General features: G+C 43.0%; 1 protein-coding gene across 1 annotated transcript in view; it reads right to left on the reverse strand.

Moving 5' to 3' along the window:
* Window positions 1-16498, reverse strand: part of NXPH2 (neurexophilin 2) — a 35451-nt gene extending 18953 nt beyond the window's left edge. Inside the window, exon 1 of the mRNA XM_058028082.1 lies at window positions 16358-16498. Coding sequence (XP_057884065.1) covers window positions 16358-16411 — 54 coding nt within the window. The 5' untranslated portion in view covers window positions 16412-16498. The remainder of the gene's footprint in view (window positions 1-16357) is intronic.
* Window positions 16499-17008: the final 510 nt, after the last annotated feature.

Below are 17008 nucleotides of genomic sequence, written 5' to 3' on the forward strand. Positions count from 1 at the left end.
AAAGGAGCCCAGCCTGATGAGCAGTGCTTGCAGTCATCCACAAACAAATGAGCTAATTAAATTATTTTTGTGTGTGTGCTTTGGTATACTGCATAGTCCAATTAAGTTGCTAAGCCAATCATCTTGAAATAAATCAACCACATTGTTACATAATTCTTTTTAACAAACAGAGACATCATTATATGAACTAGGTTCTAAGGGTGCCAGATGCTCCTAAACAGGGAGTCTAATTTATTTTGTTGATTTTAAGAAGCAACCCATTCATGTGTGATAGCTTTTGTCATCCAAAATGCTAATTCTCCTCTGAGTTTAAAGTAGGTTTCTGTCTTTCTCATCCACAAATGAGAGCACAGAAGAGCTAAATCTGGACCCTCTTTAATTCCCCATCACACAATCACATAAAAATCTTGTCCCAAAACACTGAATAAATGTCCTTCTAAACACAGCTAATAGGATTGCAATGGAAAAGAGGCCAAAACCACTTCTCAAAATTATTGTAGTCAATATAAAGAAAAAACATCTGATCTCTGAAAACAAAAGGTTTGCTGAAGAAAGAGCACTTGCTGAAAGGTTAGCATCGTGCAATGGGAAAAATGGGATGGACTGGGGTCCTGGGCAGCCCATGGTGCTGCCCAGTTCAACCTTAGAGCAGAGCAGAGCAGCCTGGCAGAGGGCTCAGAGGCTCTGGCACACTGGGAAGTCTCATTCCCTCTGTAAAAAAAAGAGAAAAGATTATGTGCTTTGGATTTGATTAACGTTTCAAGGATACTATTAAGGGAGATGGGCAGCAGAGATGTTCCCTTCCAACACTGCCAGTGACGCAGGCTCCTCCAGAGGAGAGCAGAACGCACACATCTAACCCTGCAATCAAGCAAGCCTCTTTTTATCTTTTTGCCCTTGGTTAATGCTTCTTTTTCTCCCAGAGAGAAGATTACAGGAAACAAAAAACCTGTGTTGGCTGTTTTTTTCTGATGCATTCATTGGAGGGTTGAGTGACTCCCGCAGAAGCCAAGGTGTGCAGAGCAGCTTTGGTTGGCAGCCCTCTCCTTACCCACCTCTGAGGGTTTCCTGAAGAAATCACTCTGGACCATTAATAACCTGCACCCTCAGAGAGGCACAACAGCATTGAGGAGAAAGAAATGGGCATTACTGAATATTTTCTGTGCACCTGTGCTTACCATTCTGACTTGTTCCCGTTTATTTTGGACGACAACAAAACAGCCTTGCTTTGTATTTTCACTTGGCCAGTGATGATTGAAAGTGATTTCTCTGGATAAAAGCTGAAGAAAAAAACCCCGTGGTTTCCATTTGGACATTAGAAGGTTGATGTGTTTTGCTGTCACATTCTATTTTTAAATGCATGACACTGCACAGGTGTTCAGACTCCAAATCCTTAGCGAAATCTGTCATCTCTCTGCAGCTTGTCACTACATCAGCTCACAGACTGAGGGGAGAATGAAGTTCCTGTATGGCAGAAAACTGCAAGTGCTCAACTGTGGTTAATGATAATTTCTTTCCATAGCTGAAAAATATCCCTACATTTGATAAATTTTTCAGGTGTTATAACTGCTTTGAGGTTCATTTGCCTATCTAGAATTTCTCATATTATTTTTCTACAAGCCCTCAATGTATAGGACACAAACTAACATTAAAAACGTGAATCATTTTTGCAGGAGCAAAAGTTGTTAGTCTGAGTCAAAGACCAGGCTGGAGCTTTACCTCTGTGCTTGCTCTCATAAAACTCTGACTGAATTCAGAAGGATGAGAGTTCCAAGGAATTACACATCTTCTTTCATGTATTATTTCTGCATCCATAGGCATTGCTAAAATGTAATACAGCCAAGAATTTAATAATCAGCATTTTAAGAAAACCATTCTTGTTTTTTCAATCAGAAAAAAAAAAATGGGGCTAACCCACCCTAATGGTGTTCTCCAAAAGTTTGTTGAATCTCACGCAATGTTAACGTAGAATAGTGTCCCAAGTTAATACTGTAGAGAAAGGTGGGGAATGAAGCAGCTCTTACAGGACTGCTCCAGTCACCAAGCAGGTGCCCATTTCTGCCCCACCTTCCACTCAAGGAACACTTTCTGCCTCTGTGGGACAATTCTCTGTTGATATTGGAAGACCAAACTCAAGACCTTCTCCCTAAGTAAAGCTTAGATCTCCTGAAGAGATCTGAAATGAACCATCCACATTCCTTCTAGCTAATTTAGAGACAAAACTGTGAATTAAAGCTATTCCTTTGCAGATGATTATTTAAATTTTGGCTTGGTGATCATTTAGCATCCATCACTAGACAAAACCAATGGTGCTTGTCTCAGTGATATACTGAACTCCAAGGAATCCACCTGGCTCTCGCACAACTAGTTCAAGTCCTCTGAAGTTTTTCTTCTATCCCCTACACAATCCCTAGTATCAGTCAGAGAGAGCAGGGAATTGGGGTTCCCTGAGCAATCTGAACCCAAGCATGGCCCAGAGGGTGGATGTCATTCAAGTGTGCTGAAAGAGCCAGCTGATGTTATTGTCAGGCTTTTCACTACCATGTTTGAAAGGTTTTGAAGACTGGGAGAGGGCTCTGACCACCAGGAAAGACCCCAAATACAGCAACTGTTTTTAAAAAGGATAAAAACAGTCTGGGAGGTGACCAGCTGCTCAGAGTCTCTTCAGCCCCCTGGGAAATCATGGATCACATCCTTTCGAAAGTCTGACGTGCTAAGGAAGGGCAAGATGATGGCTGGGAATAGGCAGAGTAGATTTACCATGGATTTACTAAATTTACCATGATTGACTAAACTGGTTACCAAATATTTATCAAAAAACCAGATAAGGACGAGGAGAGAGCAGAGCGATGTCACCTACTTTAGCCAGGTTTTTGACACAGCCTCCCAAGCACTTCTGCCCCCAAGGTGGGATGTTGCTGCCCTGATGAGGGGACCACTGAGTGAAAAGCACTGGATGAGGCTCAGAAGGCAGTGGTTAACGAGGCACACTCTGAGCAGACAGCAGGAGCAAGGGGGTTCTGGTTCTCCTGCAAGACTGCAGCCTGAATTCACAGATGGACTTGGAATCACTCTGTCCATAATCACCATCACCACTGAGGAGATTTGACGTAGTTACTGAAATCACAGCATAACAGAATAACCCACCCTGGAAACTAATCTTCCCAAAGATGATTTAAACAATCTTGTTTGCTTCAGATTTCATTAAAAAGTTATTTTCAAAGTATACTGTTGACAGTTGTTGATGTTGGACCAAAGGTGATTATATAAGCTCCAGGCTTTGACTGCCAACATTTAATTGAATTCAGCCATTTTTTCCATTTGTTTCTAATGTACATATTCCTTGAAACAAGTCATATTTGTGTTGTAAAACTTAAAGGACAGAATTTACCTGCTAACTTCCCAGGATGTTGTCTTGCATATACATACAGAGTATGTCACAGGATGAGCAGTTCTTCCTTGCTAGGCAATACATCCAGGACTGTTTCCTATTTGAGCTGTCAGGAAGACAGTGCATTTCTTGAATGCTCAAAAGCATTTTGAATAAAACAGATTTTTTTTTTTTTTTTTTTGCCTGGTGGTTCTCAAAATATCACGGAGCAGACAAAGACTTAGCACGTAAAAGATTAAATTCTTCCATGTAAAAGAAAAATTTAATATCAAATGTTAATTTATGAGTTTTGTATGTATATTTAAGGAGTTTATAAAAGTGATTTTTAACCCTGTGATCTCCTGGTTTAATCTTTCACCCTTCACTTGGATATAACACCTGCATACCCCACTGCTTTCAGGATTCTGACACACCACAGAGAGGGCTCAACCAGTTGAACCCAGAATTGAGACCACATCATGAAATTAGCAACCAGAGCAGAAAGAAAGAGACAATTATGGGCTTTTATGAGTTACATCAATCACTTGGATTTATTCATTTTATCTTACAGAAGATTAATAGATATATAGAACATTAATATACTTTTACAGCAGTGTAATTTATAATGGGCAAAAAACTTTTAGGAAAAGCCGTGATGCAATCTACTATTAATATTTTGCTGAGGGGGGGTGAGACTGTTAAACTATTCACCTTGCAAACACTATTTAAAATTGACAAAGCACAGCTTAGGAAGGTTATTCTGTGTCTTATCCTCCAGGGTCAATAATTCCACACTTGGAGCCTTCTCTGAACTGATTTGTCTATATTTCAGATAGGAACACGCTTTGATGTTCCTAACCAAATTGATGCATTTCCCCCACACATTTATTGTTCTTATTTCTAACTGCTGAAAGAAAAACTAGCACCTTCTCTAGCTCTTAATGGAAAGCTTATCTATTAAAGATGATGACTTGTATGAGAAAAGGTGGTGGTTCCAGGCAAAAGGACTATTTTACAGACTGCTCTAAATGCATTTCTTTCAGTAATAGGAAATCTGAAGCAATATCAGGTTTATATCAACAGAACATGTGATCCTTTAACAGCCTCTTTCAACAGAAGCTTTTCTTACACACTGCCAGCTACAAGGGTTGTCACTGCTTGCAAAGAAATGTGTCCCTTGGGAATGGCTGGGATATTTCTTTAATAGGAAATTAAGGTCTGAGCAAAACACTTAGGAGCACAATCTGTTTATCTGTATTTCCTGCTGGTATTTTTCTTTTCAGACACTATCAATTTTACCCAGACACTGACACTCCTGAAGAGCTTGCAATGGAAAAACTTCATTGGAAATGAGACTGGTGATGTTTCTGGTAGATACAAGGATGTTCTCCCTGAGCTCTGAGCTGACCAAACCCTCCCAGCTGTACTCATTCTCCTTTTTGTGGCTGTGCCTGTGAGCTCGTGCATGGTGCTAACACAGTCACGTAGTTCACATCTTCAGAGTATCCACAGAGCACACACAGTGTCCCATCCTCATGGGCTGGCTGCAGATGGCCAGGAAAAACCCAACCTGTCTACATCACATGCCCATTAAAAAAAATAAAAATGTATAGGCAGTAAAAGCATCAATTTGAAGTAGCAAAAATATTCCAAAATAATTATTCAGAATATAATGTCTTCCTCCTCAATCTAGCCCATTTTCTAAATCTGAGAAATTGCCATATTCTCCAAGACTCCTCGGTGTCAGGGTTAAAAGATACTGTCTAAGCAAATTGGGTCAGCACATATCTTTCCAGTTAGATGTTCTGTGAAAGGCAACAGGAAAGAGGTAAGAAAAAAAAAAAAAAGGTAAATTACTCCAAACACCCAGAATCAGAAGATCAATAAAGAGGTAAAGCTTGCTGTGACTCACAGTGCTAATGTTGCAGATCTCTGAGGAAAAGGTGCCCAGGAACAGGCAAATAATGCAGTGTGAACAAAGTGTCTCAAGAGTGATAGAAAAGAAGATAGCTAAGCATAAAGGGAAGGAAATAAGAAAACTTTGTGCATAGTACTAGGAAAAACTAAACAATATGATACCATCAGCTAGGGATCATCATGGGACCCTCTAAAAAAACACTAAGGAAGAATTCTAGGAAGTGTTTTGCATCAGCAATGCTACATCACAGGAAGGCATTGGGTACTTTTCCAGGTATCCGTCTGACAAGGAGAATGACAAAAGTAGGGAGAGTTTGACAGAGAGCAAATGCAGTTCCTCCCCAGTTTCATAACTGGTGCCTAAACCTATAATCTCTAAAATCCCACAGTAAGACACATGACCCAAGTGGTCCTTACATTTTAAGGCTGCAAATTCCCCTTAGTTTAAGAGCACACCTCACCAAGCATCCAAGCTGCTAATCCCTGGATGGGCTCTGCCAAGATACAATCCAGACATTCCTTCCTTGATTTCTGTCAAAGGATCCAATCCAGAATGTGGTTTTCACACACCTTTGACTTAGGTTGCAAAAACAGGAAAAAATGCTTGCAGGGATGCTCCTACTGTGTTTTATTTTCTAGTGTCTCTTTGCAGGAGCAAGAACATTCTCAGGTAGGTGCAGGAAAAGTCACTTTCCTGCTCCCACTGAATTTGTACATATTCCACCTCCCACCAAAATAAATGAACATATTTGTACCTATTGTACCTCTTCAAGGCAGATCCAAGCAGGTTTCATTCGTGGTGAGGGCAGGGACTGAGCACCCTGCTGTAGAATGCTGTCTCCTCTGATAAGTTTGATACTGTCTTGAGAGATCCAGGCTCATTTTCCCTTCTGCCATCCTAACCAGGGGATAAGCACTGGCTTATTTGTACAGAGAGAATGGAGATGCCACCTGTTTGTCCATCAGTCATTAAAAGCTGTTCCACCTTAAGCCAACATTTAAAAAGTCTGCCAGTGCAAGGGGAAGCAGCACCCCTGCAATCCCTGTTCTGGACCTTCCTTCTGGCTGAATCTCCTTCTCAGGCACCACACACAATCTGCAGGTGTTTAATTCAAAGTGATTATATTGATAACCTCTGCATTATCTTTTAATGACTGAATTTGCCAGAAGTGCGTGTAGAAAACTCCTGACCACATTTAGTCAAGATGTTATTCTCAAACTGAGGAAACAAGGAAGATAAACCAAACAAACCAACTGAATTTATGCAGGTTTTCTTGCCCCACTGAAATGGATCACTAGTCCTTTTCCAGGTGAGTATTTTGAGGAGTCAGAACCAAACAGATTATGCAACAGCACGTGTTTCTATTAAAGGCAAAATTAAAAGCTCTTTTGCAGCCTCTGCATGTCTGTCCAAAACACCAAAATGTGGCTACCCAGGAAATCCTGGTGAACTTCTGATTGCCATGCAGGTGTGTTTTGGCTTTCAAACTTGTTTCTGTTTCAAATACTATTTTAGCCCATTTCCTAAGAAAATCAAGCTTCCTGTGATGCTGTTGCCCATCACTGAAAGAACTGTCCAATCATTCTGTGCACTTCAGTTGGATCAGAGCTGGTGATCTCAAGGATAATTAAATTTCTGTTAGATAATTGTAGTGGATGAGACAGAAATGGGGACACAGGGCACATGCTCAGCAGGCTTTATTAATAACTGATCACAGACTGAGTTTATCTCAATACTCCCTGAAAACATGAAAGAATTTCACTGGTGTAGGACAAGTCAGTCAGTGACGACTGAGTTGTATTTTCAGGACTACAGTTTCAACACTTAAACAGAAAAAAGTTCCATCTCCCTCACAGTAACAGGTGTTATTGAAAAAAAATTAAAGATAAATCTAATAGTTACTCTGGATGGACAAGATAATCCAATCCATTAAAACACAAGAAAGATACAACAGCCATTATACTTATTTGTCCCCATATTAATCTTATTATTCCACCAAAAATACAACTGTGCTGTTCATTGAAAGAATATTGCAAACTCACCAGAAGGCAAATTTCTGCAGAATGGTGTCCTTAGCCAGCATAAATACAAATTTTGCTATTTTCAATTCATTCTTTTCTCCATTGTTCAACATCAAGTATTAAAAACAGCAACACGGAACCCTCAGTCTAAGCAAGCAAGAGATCTCATCCAACACTCACAAAAAGGTTTTGTTGAATAAAATATGGAGTTTAAATTCCCTGGTTACTGCAGTGTTGGGCTGCCCATTGCTGATAACACATAGGTCACACATGTCTGAATAAAAGGATTATGGGGTGAACACCATAAAATGGATCTGAGTATGAGGTATGTCACGTTTCTTCATCCTTACATTTAGAGGCATTTTATTTAATTTAAATCAAATAGGTCCTAACTCAACAATGCATTTATTCCCCTGTCAGACACTCAAGACATTGGTATTATTTTAAGCTAGCTTAGCTTGGTGCCAGCTGGATACTGAATTCTAGTCAGAAGAAAAATGAGAAAAGACTTGAAGAGTGAGATGGATGAGAATGGCTTTCCCACTCTTTAAGAACTTTAAGGAAAGGCATTAACTGTGATTTCACCAAAACTGATGTAAAAAAAATCTGGGATTATGGGTTCTAGGGAGAAGGAGAGAAAGAGTAGAGAAATTAAAAACCTCTGTGCCCCAGGAAAGTAATGTGGTAGAAATGCAATTTGTTGCATCTCTTGGTCTGGATATAAGTTTTATACAACACAGCTCACTGCCACAATAAGACCTTGACAGGCAGAGGGTGTCCCTACACAGAGGGGAAAAATGTTTTTTAGAAACAGATGCTTTTTAGAGCAGAATCTACAACATCTACAGTTCTATAAAACTTGCTCCTTAAAAACCAATCCTCACATCATATTCCAATCAGGTGCTTTAAAAGGGGATATCCACTCAGACTTGGAATTGTGACAAATGAGTTTAAGAATAGACAATTTGACATGGAAACACTCTGGAAATACATCATACAATGAAAGACCCAAATCTGATAAACCTTTGGATTGATTTGCTACCAGACAGCTTGGACAGAAGGCATCAGCAAGGAGTGAACAGATGACCATTAACAGATTCTGGAAAGGTAGCTATAAAAATTTGTTTCCTGCAAAAAATGATAAAATAAAATGTTTCTAAAAATATGTTTTAAATACTGAAATGAAATATTTGAAGCTGAGTAGTAGAAAGGAAGGCAGGCTTTCTACCTGCTCTTGGGCTGCTGTACTTTGGATGGAGGGGCATCTCCAGGAGGAAGAGTAAAGCAAGGAAGCTGCAGGTTCTCCCAGAGGAGCTGAGCATCCTCTGCCTGGAAAAAAACTTCAGGAAGATGGAGCACAGAGGGAGAGAGAAACAGAGGGAGCAAGCAGGCAGCTCCCAGCAGAATGCAGCTTAGAAAAGCTCCCTGGAGAACCAGAAACTTCTTCACAGCAGTGAGCAGACCCAAGCCAGGGGAAGGCGAGGAAGACTGATGGATTTGTCATTCAGCAATAGAAGACAGTGCAGCTTGACTCAGAATGAACGAAAAAATGGATGTTTCCAGCACTGGAAGATTAATTCAATGCCTGGAAATCGACACAGCAGCTCAGCAGCAGGCAGCAGTGAGGCTGGCACACAGCAGCAGCTGCAGCACAGGATTTGTCCCAGCCCCACAAGGAATTCAGCATCGGTGTTTTCCTTGCCTAGAATGGTGACAGACAGAACTGAAAGCAGTCACTGGGCAAAATTGAATCAGTTTCAAAAAACACCGAGGTGTTTCAATCACCCCATTTAGAGCAGCCCAGGCTAACACACCGGATCAGACAGCGGTGCCACAGCAACATTATCTACTGCCAATCTTTCCACAAAGCTGATTAGCATTTTGTTAGTTTAATGAGTGGAAAACAAGACAGGCTTTAGCCCTCTCCCTGGCACTCTGTTTGCTCGAGAAATTGAAGGACTGGGCTTCACTCCTGCCTTGATCCAAATGACATCACTCCAAAAATGCCCCTGTTGTCAGCCAGTTCACATCAGATTGAGCAGCTCTTTGCCTTTGGATGGAGATGGGCCAGGGAAGAACAAAGTCAGTTATGCAAAATATTCTCCTGGTCTACTGGGCTGGAGATAAGAAATTTGCCTCTATTTTATTTCTTTAGTTTCTCCAAATAATAATGACACACATGTAACACACCTTGACTCTAAGGTGCCATGAACTCCAGTCACAGTGCACTATAAATTACTGTTATGTGCATACAATTTCAGAAGTTTTCTTCCAGCAATCACCCAACTGCCTGGAGTAAGGAGAAAATTCAACTTGAGAACACCTTGCCTGTGTTTAGGCTCCCAATGGCAAAGAAACACACTCACTAGTAACAGGTAAGGATTGGAAACAAACCCCTTTGAATGTTCTCAAAGGATTGAGAACAAACCATTGCCAATGAGACCCTTAAACTCCCACTGGGAACGGGAATTCCAACTTTCCAAACATGTTAGGAACAACAGAATCAACGAGCAGGTGCTTGCAAGGAAAAGAGAGACAGGCAGCATTAAATGACAAAAAACTTCAATGTCTGATATTTCACCCACCTGGGTTTGATGCACAAATAGAACTCTGTTACTGTGGGAATATTCCTCATTACTGTCAGTCTGTCTGTCCTTCTCTGCCTGCAGTAACTTCTCAGGATCACTCCACTCCTGCCCACAGGGCTGTTTTACATCCATCATCTTTCTCTCTCTCTCATATTCACCTCTTATTCCCTCAGCAAAGTTCCAGGGCTTTTTTTTTTCCTCCAGGTCAGCCTCAAGCACAGTCAGCTCCTTCTCCACTAAAACCCCTTAAATCTATTTAATAGCAGAACAAATATAGGGGCACTTCTATGCACAGTGTTTTATTTTCCTAGATAATGGGTAAAGGAAGATGAAATTAAGGTAGTGTTTATATTGGTGACTGATGATATTAGAAACACCTAGTCATCCCCTAAAACAAGTGCTATAATGTCACGAAATTCACAACTGATTGTAAACATAAACCAAACATGCTGGATCTGGAGAAGCAGAGTGAGAGCTTTTGGAGTAGCCTCAGATCTGTACTGTAATGATACAATAACCATAATTGGCCCCAATGCACATAAAGCCCGATTTTAGAGACATTAGATTCTTCACTCTATTTTTTTATTTCTCCCTATTCTTTCATTTCCACTTCCCAGCTAATAATAGCTTCTATTACTACCAGTCATTTGGAACAAAGAGAAAACCTATCTCAAGAACTACAGCTCTTACAGCTCTTTAAATCTACCTTAAATTATAGTCAATCGTTCCAATTCTATATTTACAGTAAGCTCTGCCTTTTCAGGGAGAGCAGAGCATCACACCAGCACCGAAATCCCTGCTGCAAAGACAAAACCACTCAGTCTTAACTGCTGACCCAACTTCACAGCCCTTCATTTCCTCCCCGCTCCTAATTTGTTTCCTTGAATCTCTTTGTTAAGTGTGACTGAGCTTAGAACCGACAGGGAATACCAAAGAATTAGCAATGTTTTCCAAGTCCTGACCTGCAACTGGACTTACTTCACAGCAGTGATGCTCTGCTGGAAGCAAAAACTGCCAGCAGGTCACCCCTTATTTTCACTCTGATTGATCCTTTAAGCACCTAAACACACTACACAAACTACAGCTACACACCCAGCGGGAAATTGAAGGGATGGAAACACAATAGGAAGGAGGAATGGGGTTGGGGAAATAAATACAAACATATTTAAGATTCGAAGTGAAAGGCTGAAGCTGCCTCAGAATAGGATGTTTTTGGAAGTCAGGCTCAGGATGAATTTGTAACAGCCACGTGAATGGGAACTTCCACCTTCCTGCTTTCCAGTTCTGCTAGATGTGCTCTAGCAAAGATTTTACAGCTGGTGTTTGTGTTTTGTAATGGGTATAGTGAAGCGGTGTGTTAGTGTGGGCAAAAATCAGAACACGAAAACAGATTAGCAGAGCCAATGGACTGTCCTGCATTGCATAAACCCGGAAAAAACCCTTCCTTTTTCATCGCTGTCTCCGGCTTTGACACATTGACAAGTAGGTGTGAAAGATCCAAAGCCACAGGCTTCCCTGACCACCACAACAGCTCACTGTTGAGGCAATCCCCACCCATGGAATCCCAGCTTTTGTATTAAAACCACTCAGCGCAGAGCAGCGCTGACCTTTGCGTACCGCAGCTCTTTACCAGAGCGAGTGCCCCACAATTACCACATCTTACCCAACACCTGGAGCGAATAAAGGTCAGCACCTCACCCACGGACCACAAGCAGCTTGCTGGCACCTCAGTGCAAACTTCCCAAGCAGCTCTTGCTTCTCCTTGTACCGTTTTGTTTGTAAAGTGTTGATTGAAGGTAAAAAATTTTAATAGTGTAGAGGAATTTGGTGTACCTAGGGTAGAATTGCAGCTCTCTGATGCTCTCAATGTCCAGGTCAGTGAGTGGTTTCTGCTGCTCCCTTTCAGCTCCCATTCCCGAGTTCCCCTCTCGCAGGAGGAAAACCACAAAGGTGGGAGTGGTGAGAGCATCCTATTTTAGCACTGGGGCTCCACCAATCTTTCCATTTCACTTCCCTGTCTGTTACACTTACAGCACGGCTCTGACATCTCTCCAGGTGCTTTACAATGGCAGAAAAATCCCTTGCGTGTTACAGATGGAAAGTTTGAGACATGGATTTTGCCTAGGCAAGCCTGGGGTATCTTGTGGCCTACTGGACATCAAAGAAGTCCTGCAGTACAGATTTTAAACAGGATCTGTGATCTTCCTGTGCCCCAGTCAACCTGCAAATAAACTGAGAAGGATCATGGAAGCAGCTTCATGGAGCTGGGATAAAAGATGTGATGTGAGCACAGGTTGAGTTGGGAACCTCCCGTGCAAACTAAACCTGGCCCCATGCACCTTAAGACACAACTCCTTATTCAGGGCAGTAAATTCTCAATCTGCTGAAACCAGCGTTTGTTGATCTGTCTCCAGCTCCAAATTACCTGCAATTCTGGAGTTACCTACATTACTTTATTACACAAGGCTTATAAAGCCTACAGCATCAAAAAAAAAAAAAAAAAAAAAACCAGAGGAAGCCAAATGAAAGGTTGGGTCCAATACATTTTATGACAAAGTTCTCACTGAAATTAAGGGGGGATGGAATTTCATCTGTGCACTTCCAGATGACCAGAGGGAAGCATTTACCTTTGTGAAATGGTGCTGAGAGTCTTGCATGGTGCCTATTTCTGATTCTCACTGCAAGGGCATGCTACCTGGACCACATTTGCAAGGCTATGGAGACAAAATTAAAGTAGCCAGAAGGAACAGATCTCTGTGTTTCTACACCTCACAGGATATGCATATTTTAAATGGAAAGGCAGCTTTAGCTCAGCTTTTAATATATTTCTTCTTATGAAGCAGTACCTTGTGCTATAGCAAATATTCTTTCAGCTCAAGTTGCTAAGAGCCTTAAATTCTGTTAAAAAAAAAAAAGAAAAAAAAAACCTCTCTAAAAATTTTGTTTCATTGTCAAAATCTACTTTGGTTATAGTCATTTTCAGCCTTTGAAATTCCAAGACAAACAATCTGTCATTGAATTTCACTCATGTCAAATGCTATACTGCTAAACTTGGTGGAGAAAAATTTTAAATTAACAACCTTTGGTTTTTTTTCTTAATTACTTCTCAACTATATAAACAGTGCTGGAGGAAAAAACATCAGCTGCTTTTAAGGGTTTGTAAAACGATTGATTCCTAAATTTCTAATGCAGTACCAACTCTGCCCAATGCTAATGTTAAAGAGAGTTTATTGATAGAATACTGAAGCAACTTTGACTATAAGCACAGGAAAACGCTGCTGTGAGCCGTTCCCAATTTCAGACCACAGAGATGAGAGAATAAACCAAGAGTTCCAGTGCCTGGCTACCCCAGAACCACAGGTCCTGCCTGGGACTGTGTGTGCCTGAAACTCCACCTTGCCTAGACAAAGGGACAGTGACAGCTTTTGAATTCTTTAAAATAACAACTCATATTTGCAGGGAAGTAGAAGAAGCTCCCCCTCCTCCTTAGAGGTATTTAAAGCTGACTTAACAAAACACCAACAGGGATTCTGTAAACTGCATTATCCTAATGCTTCACACACTTTAATTCCCAACGTGTAGAACTCCATTACTTCCAAAGAGATAACTAACGGGGCATTCAGCAATTATGTGACAATTGGAAAAGCTTACTGAAAATTAATAGTAAAGCAAGAGCACCTATTAATGATAACACAACACAGCAATTTTTCATCTTCTTATCAATAACAGCCCAGACATGCACTGACTGTGCATTGCAAATTGTTGTTTTGCTCCATATTGTCAACAGAAGGTAAACCTGGCTTTAAAAATTAATGAATTTATACAGGAGCAAGTTAGCACCTTAACCTGATTCAACAGCAGCCTTCCTTACTGCTTAACATATCCAAATATGCAGAATATTTTAGGAAATTTATATGTGCAATTGCTGCATGCATACTGGTACCCCATATAATAATCAAATAATAATCTAGAAACATGCTAAAAAATATATCTATGCTGTCTTTAAAGTATAAAACATGAACTTTTGACTGAGCAATGTGGATGCAGCATACAAAGAATCACCTAACACTGCTTTCAGAAATTCAGTGAGACACTGCCATAATCTCCTCAGATTTGTGAAGTTTCACATGGATTTCATCCTAATTTATGCATCTTTAACAAGTAGGTAAGTAGACAGCACACTTTGATATCTGAAAGGACAGACAGCATTTGAAGCTCAATCTATTAAAATAAAAAGCACTTCTCCCTTCACTGAAAGGCAGTGCCAAAGTATTTCCCATTCTAAGAACTCTGATTTTATAAAAAATTAAGGCTGCCCCAGCAGGAAGGGTTTGATGGTAGCATTTCTGGCTTACTGAAATGCTGCTCTATTGCATCACTGAAACCCAGGATTTTTTTTTTCTTGGCTGAAATGCTGAGCCTTCACTGTAGTATTAATATTATCCACACTGATTTTTGGTTAAAAAAGGAAAGAAAAAGTCAAGAATCAGTAATACCAATGCCCCTCTTCTAAACCTGCTCATCAGATTCCAGGAAGTCACCAGTCCCTCCAAATTCTGCCCAGAGCACAAAGAATAGCACAGACTTGCATTCGATGCATTACCACCAACATAAAATATTTCATAATTTATAATAAGTTGTAACTTAAATCAGGTGTTCTGGTAAAAGCATGCCAAAATACATTTACACAACTTTTTAGTAGTATGTTAGTGTTAAAAGGTACCTAAAATGCCTTGAAAATCTCACACATTCTCATTTTGCTTTACTTTATTATTTAAACTAACTTACAAAAGGTGTAAAACTAACTGACTCCAAAACCTTGCTGTTTGTAGCTAAAAAATGCAGAAAAAAATGAATCCTCCTGGGTGAGCTGAGTGCCACATCCACCTGAGACCCTACAGTGGCTATTTATGATTTTTGTTTGATTCAAAGCAGCAACTTTGCTTCATTTAGTCAGCCTTCACTCACACACTCACAGCAAGCAACTTCCCAACATCACCTATAAAACACAGCACAACAAACCCCATCCCTGACGCTGCAAGTTCCAATTGATCCCTTTGGTAGCTCTAAAAAAAATAAAAGTAAAGGAAGAAAAAAAGGATGGTGCAAGTGAGAGAGAGAGGTTGTAGGTTTGAGTTTTTATTTAGTTCCCTCCTGCTCAGCAACTTTGTAATCCATTTGCTGCTCTCCTTTCCCCATCTCTCACCCCTGCGCGTTGTTTAGTTGGAAACTGGGCTGCAAGAATGTGAAGAATGTAAACAGCCTTTTATTGTCCAAAAGGATGGGAGTGTGAAAGAAATGTGCGCCTTATCGCAGGGCTGCAGCTCGCTACTTCATTGCTATGATAAAGTGCTGGAGCAAAAAACATTACACGACAAGCACAATCCAAAACCGGATTAGAATTTGACATAAGCTTCCTCAAAAACTAATCAATCACCTCACACTGTAACACTAGACTCCAGTTCTTACGGAGGGTGTTTAATCCCTTCAGGGTTTATTACACACTCCCTATTGACTACTTCGTGACAAACTTTCGCGTCCAAGGCAAGCCGGGGAAGACAGGCATAACTTTTGCAGCGGAGGTATTTGTGAGAGTAACACCAGAACTCCCTCCAAAACAGCAAGCGCGGTTAAAATCTTTCCGAAATAAAAGTGAAGATGGCCAAGCTCTTTTACAAACACGTTTTTTTTTTTTTTTCTCACGAACAGGAGCATCAGTCCGTTTGTACCATCAGCGCCCCACGGATGAGGCACTAGGTTGGAGAAGTCGCGCTCCTCGCCCGTCTCACCGCGCACCTGGCATCGCCTCCCTCCCTTCATTCAGCGCCCCGAAATCTCGCACCCTGCACCTCACCCTGCCGCCACGTCAGTCCCCGCATTCCCCCACCGCATGCACAGCAACATTCACCGCAGCACCGGCGTGTCCCACAGTTTCTGATAAAAAATTAAGGAAACACCCGGGGCGCGCTGCAGCAAGCCCGAACTAACGGGGGAGCTTCCCGAGCGCTACCTGCGCGCCCTGCTACACCTTGCACGCGAAAAAAAAGGCGCTTGTGGCCAGCAGAAAACTTTCCGGGAGCGGGCAGTCTCGGCGGTGCTCGGCACACACAAACACGTTTCCCCATCCCTCCCATCCCTGCTCGCGGTGTTTTCCAGCTCCGCGGCGGCTCCCGGAGCATCCCGGCCCTGGGGCCGCGCTGGGCTCGGGCTGCGAGCGTCCCGCACTCCCAAACGGGGCGAACAGAGGCAAGCCCGCTTAATTAAAATCAAGTAATAAAAAATTAAAGAAAAAAAATTGGAAAAAAGAAAGAGAAAACAAAGAATATGTTAGGGGCTGCGGGAGGCAGGTTAGGGGAACGGGGCTCCAGAGGAGACCGCGCCCGCCGCACTCCCGGAGGAAGGCACCGGTGTCCGCCAAGCCCCCCGTGAGAGTCCGGGGGCCGCGGGGATGGAGACTTACGAGCTGGAGGACGCCCTGGACCACGACGAGGGGCAGGGGCTGCAGGGGCACCATCCTGGCTGCCGGTCTAGGCGGCGACTCCCCCGGCGCGGGTCTCGCTCATCGCCGCTCCGGGAGGAGGACGGGGGGCAGGACCGAGCGCAGGGACACGCCGCCCGCCGTCCCCGCTCACGGGGCGCTGCCAGGCAGCGGCCAGACCCCGGCACTGCCGCGGCGCTCGGCTCGGCGCCGCTCGGCTCCGCGGGCGGCCATGGCGGGCGGGAGGCGGGCTGAGGCGGGCGGGAGGCGGCGGCGCTGCCCGGCCCCCCCGCGGGGCACGGCGGGGCCCCCTCACAGCCCGCGGCCGGGCCCCGCCGTCCTCCGGGCCGGAGGGACCCGCCCGGGCCGCGGCTGAGGGGAGCGGTGCCGGGGGCGGCGCGTCCCCGCCGGGCGCTGAGCGGACCCCGCTGCCCCGGGCGGGGCGGCCCGGCCCTCACGGCAAGTTTAAAGAGGCGGCGGCCCCTCCTCCGCCCGCGGCCGCGCTGCCGAGCCTGGGTGCGCTTCTGGGAGCCGCCCTGGGCTGCCGGCCCCGCCGCTGTAGGCAAGGTGAACAGACTCGACGGCCATGCCCTGTCCCGGCTTTATAGGGCACTCCTGTCACCGCTCCTTCCT

The sequence above is a fragment of the Melospiza georgiana genome, chromosome 7 (genome assembly GCF_028018845.1).
Source record: "Melospiza georgiana isolate bMelGeo1 chromosome 7, bMelGeo1.pri, whole genome shotgun sequence".
In the NCBI taxonomy this organism is placed as follows: domain Eukaryota; kingdom Metazoa; phylum Chordata; class Aves; order Passeriformes; family Passerellidae; genus Melospiza; species Melospiza georgiana.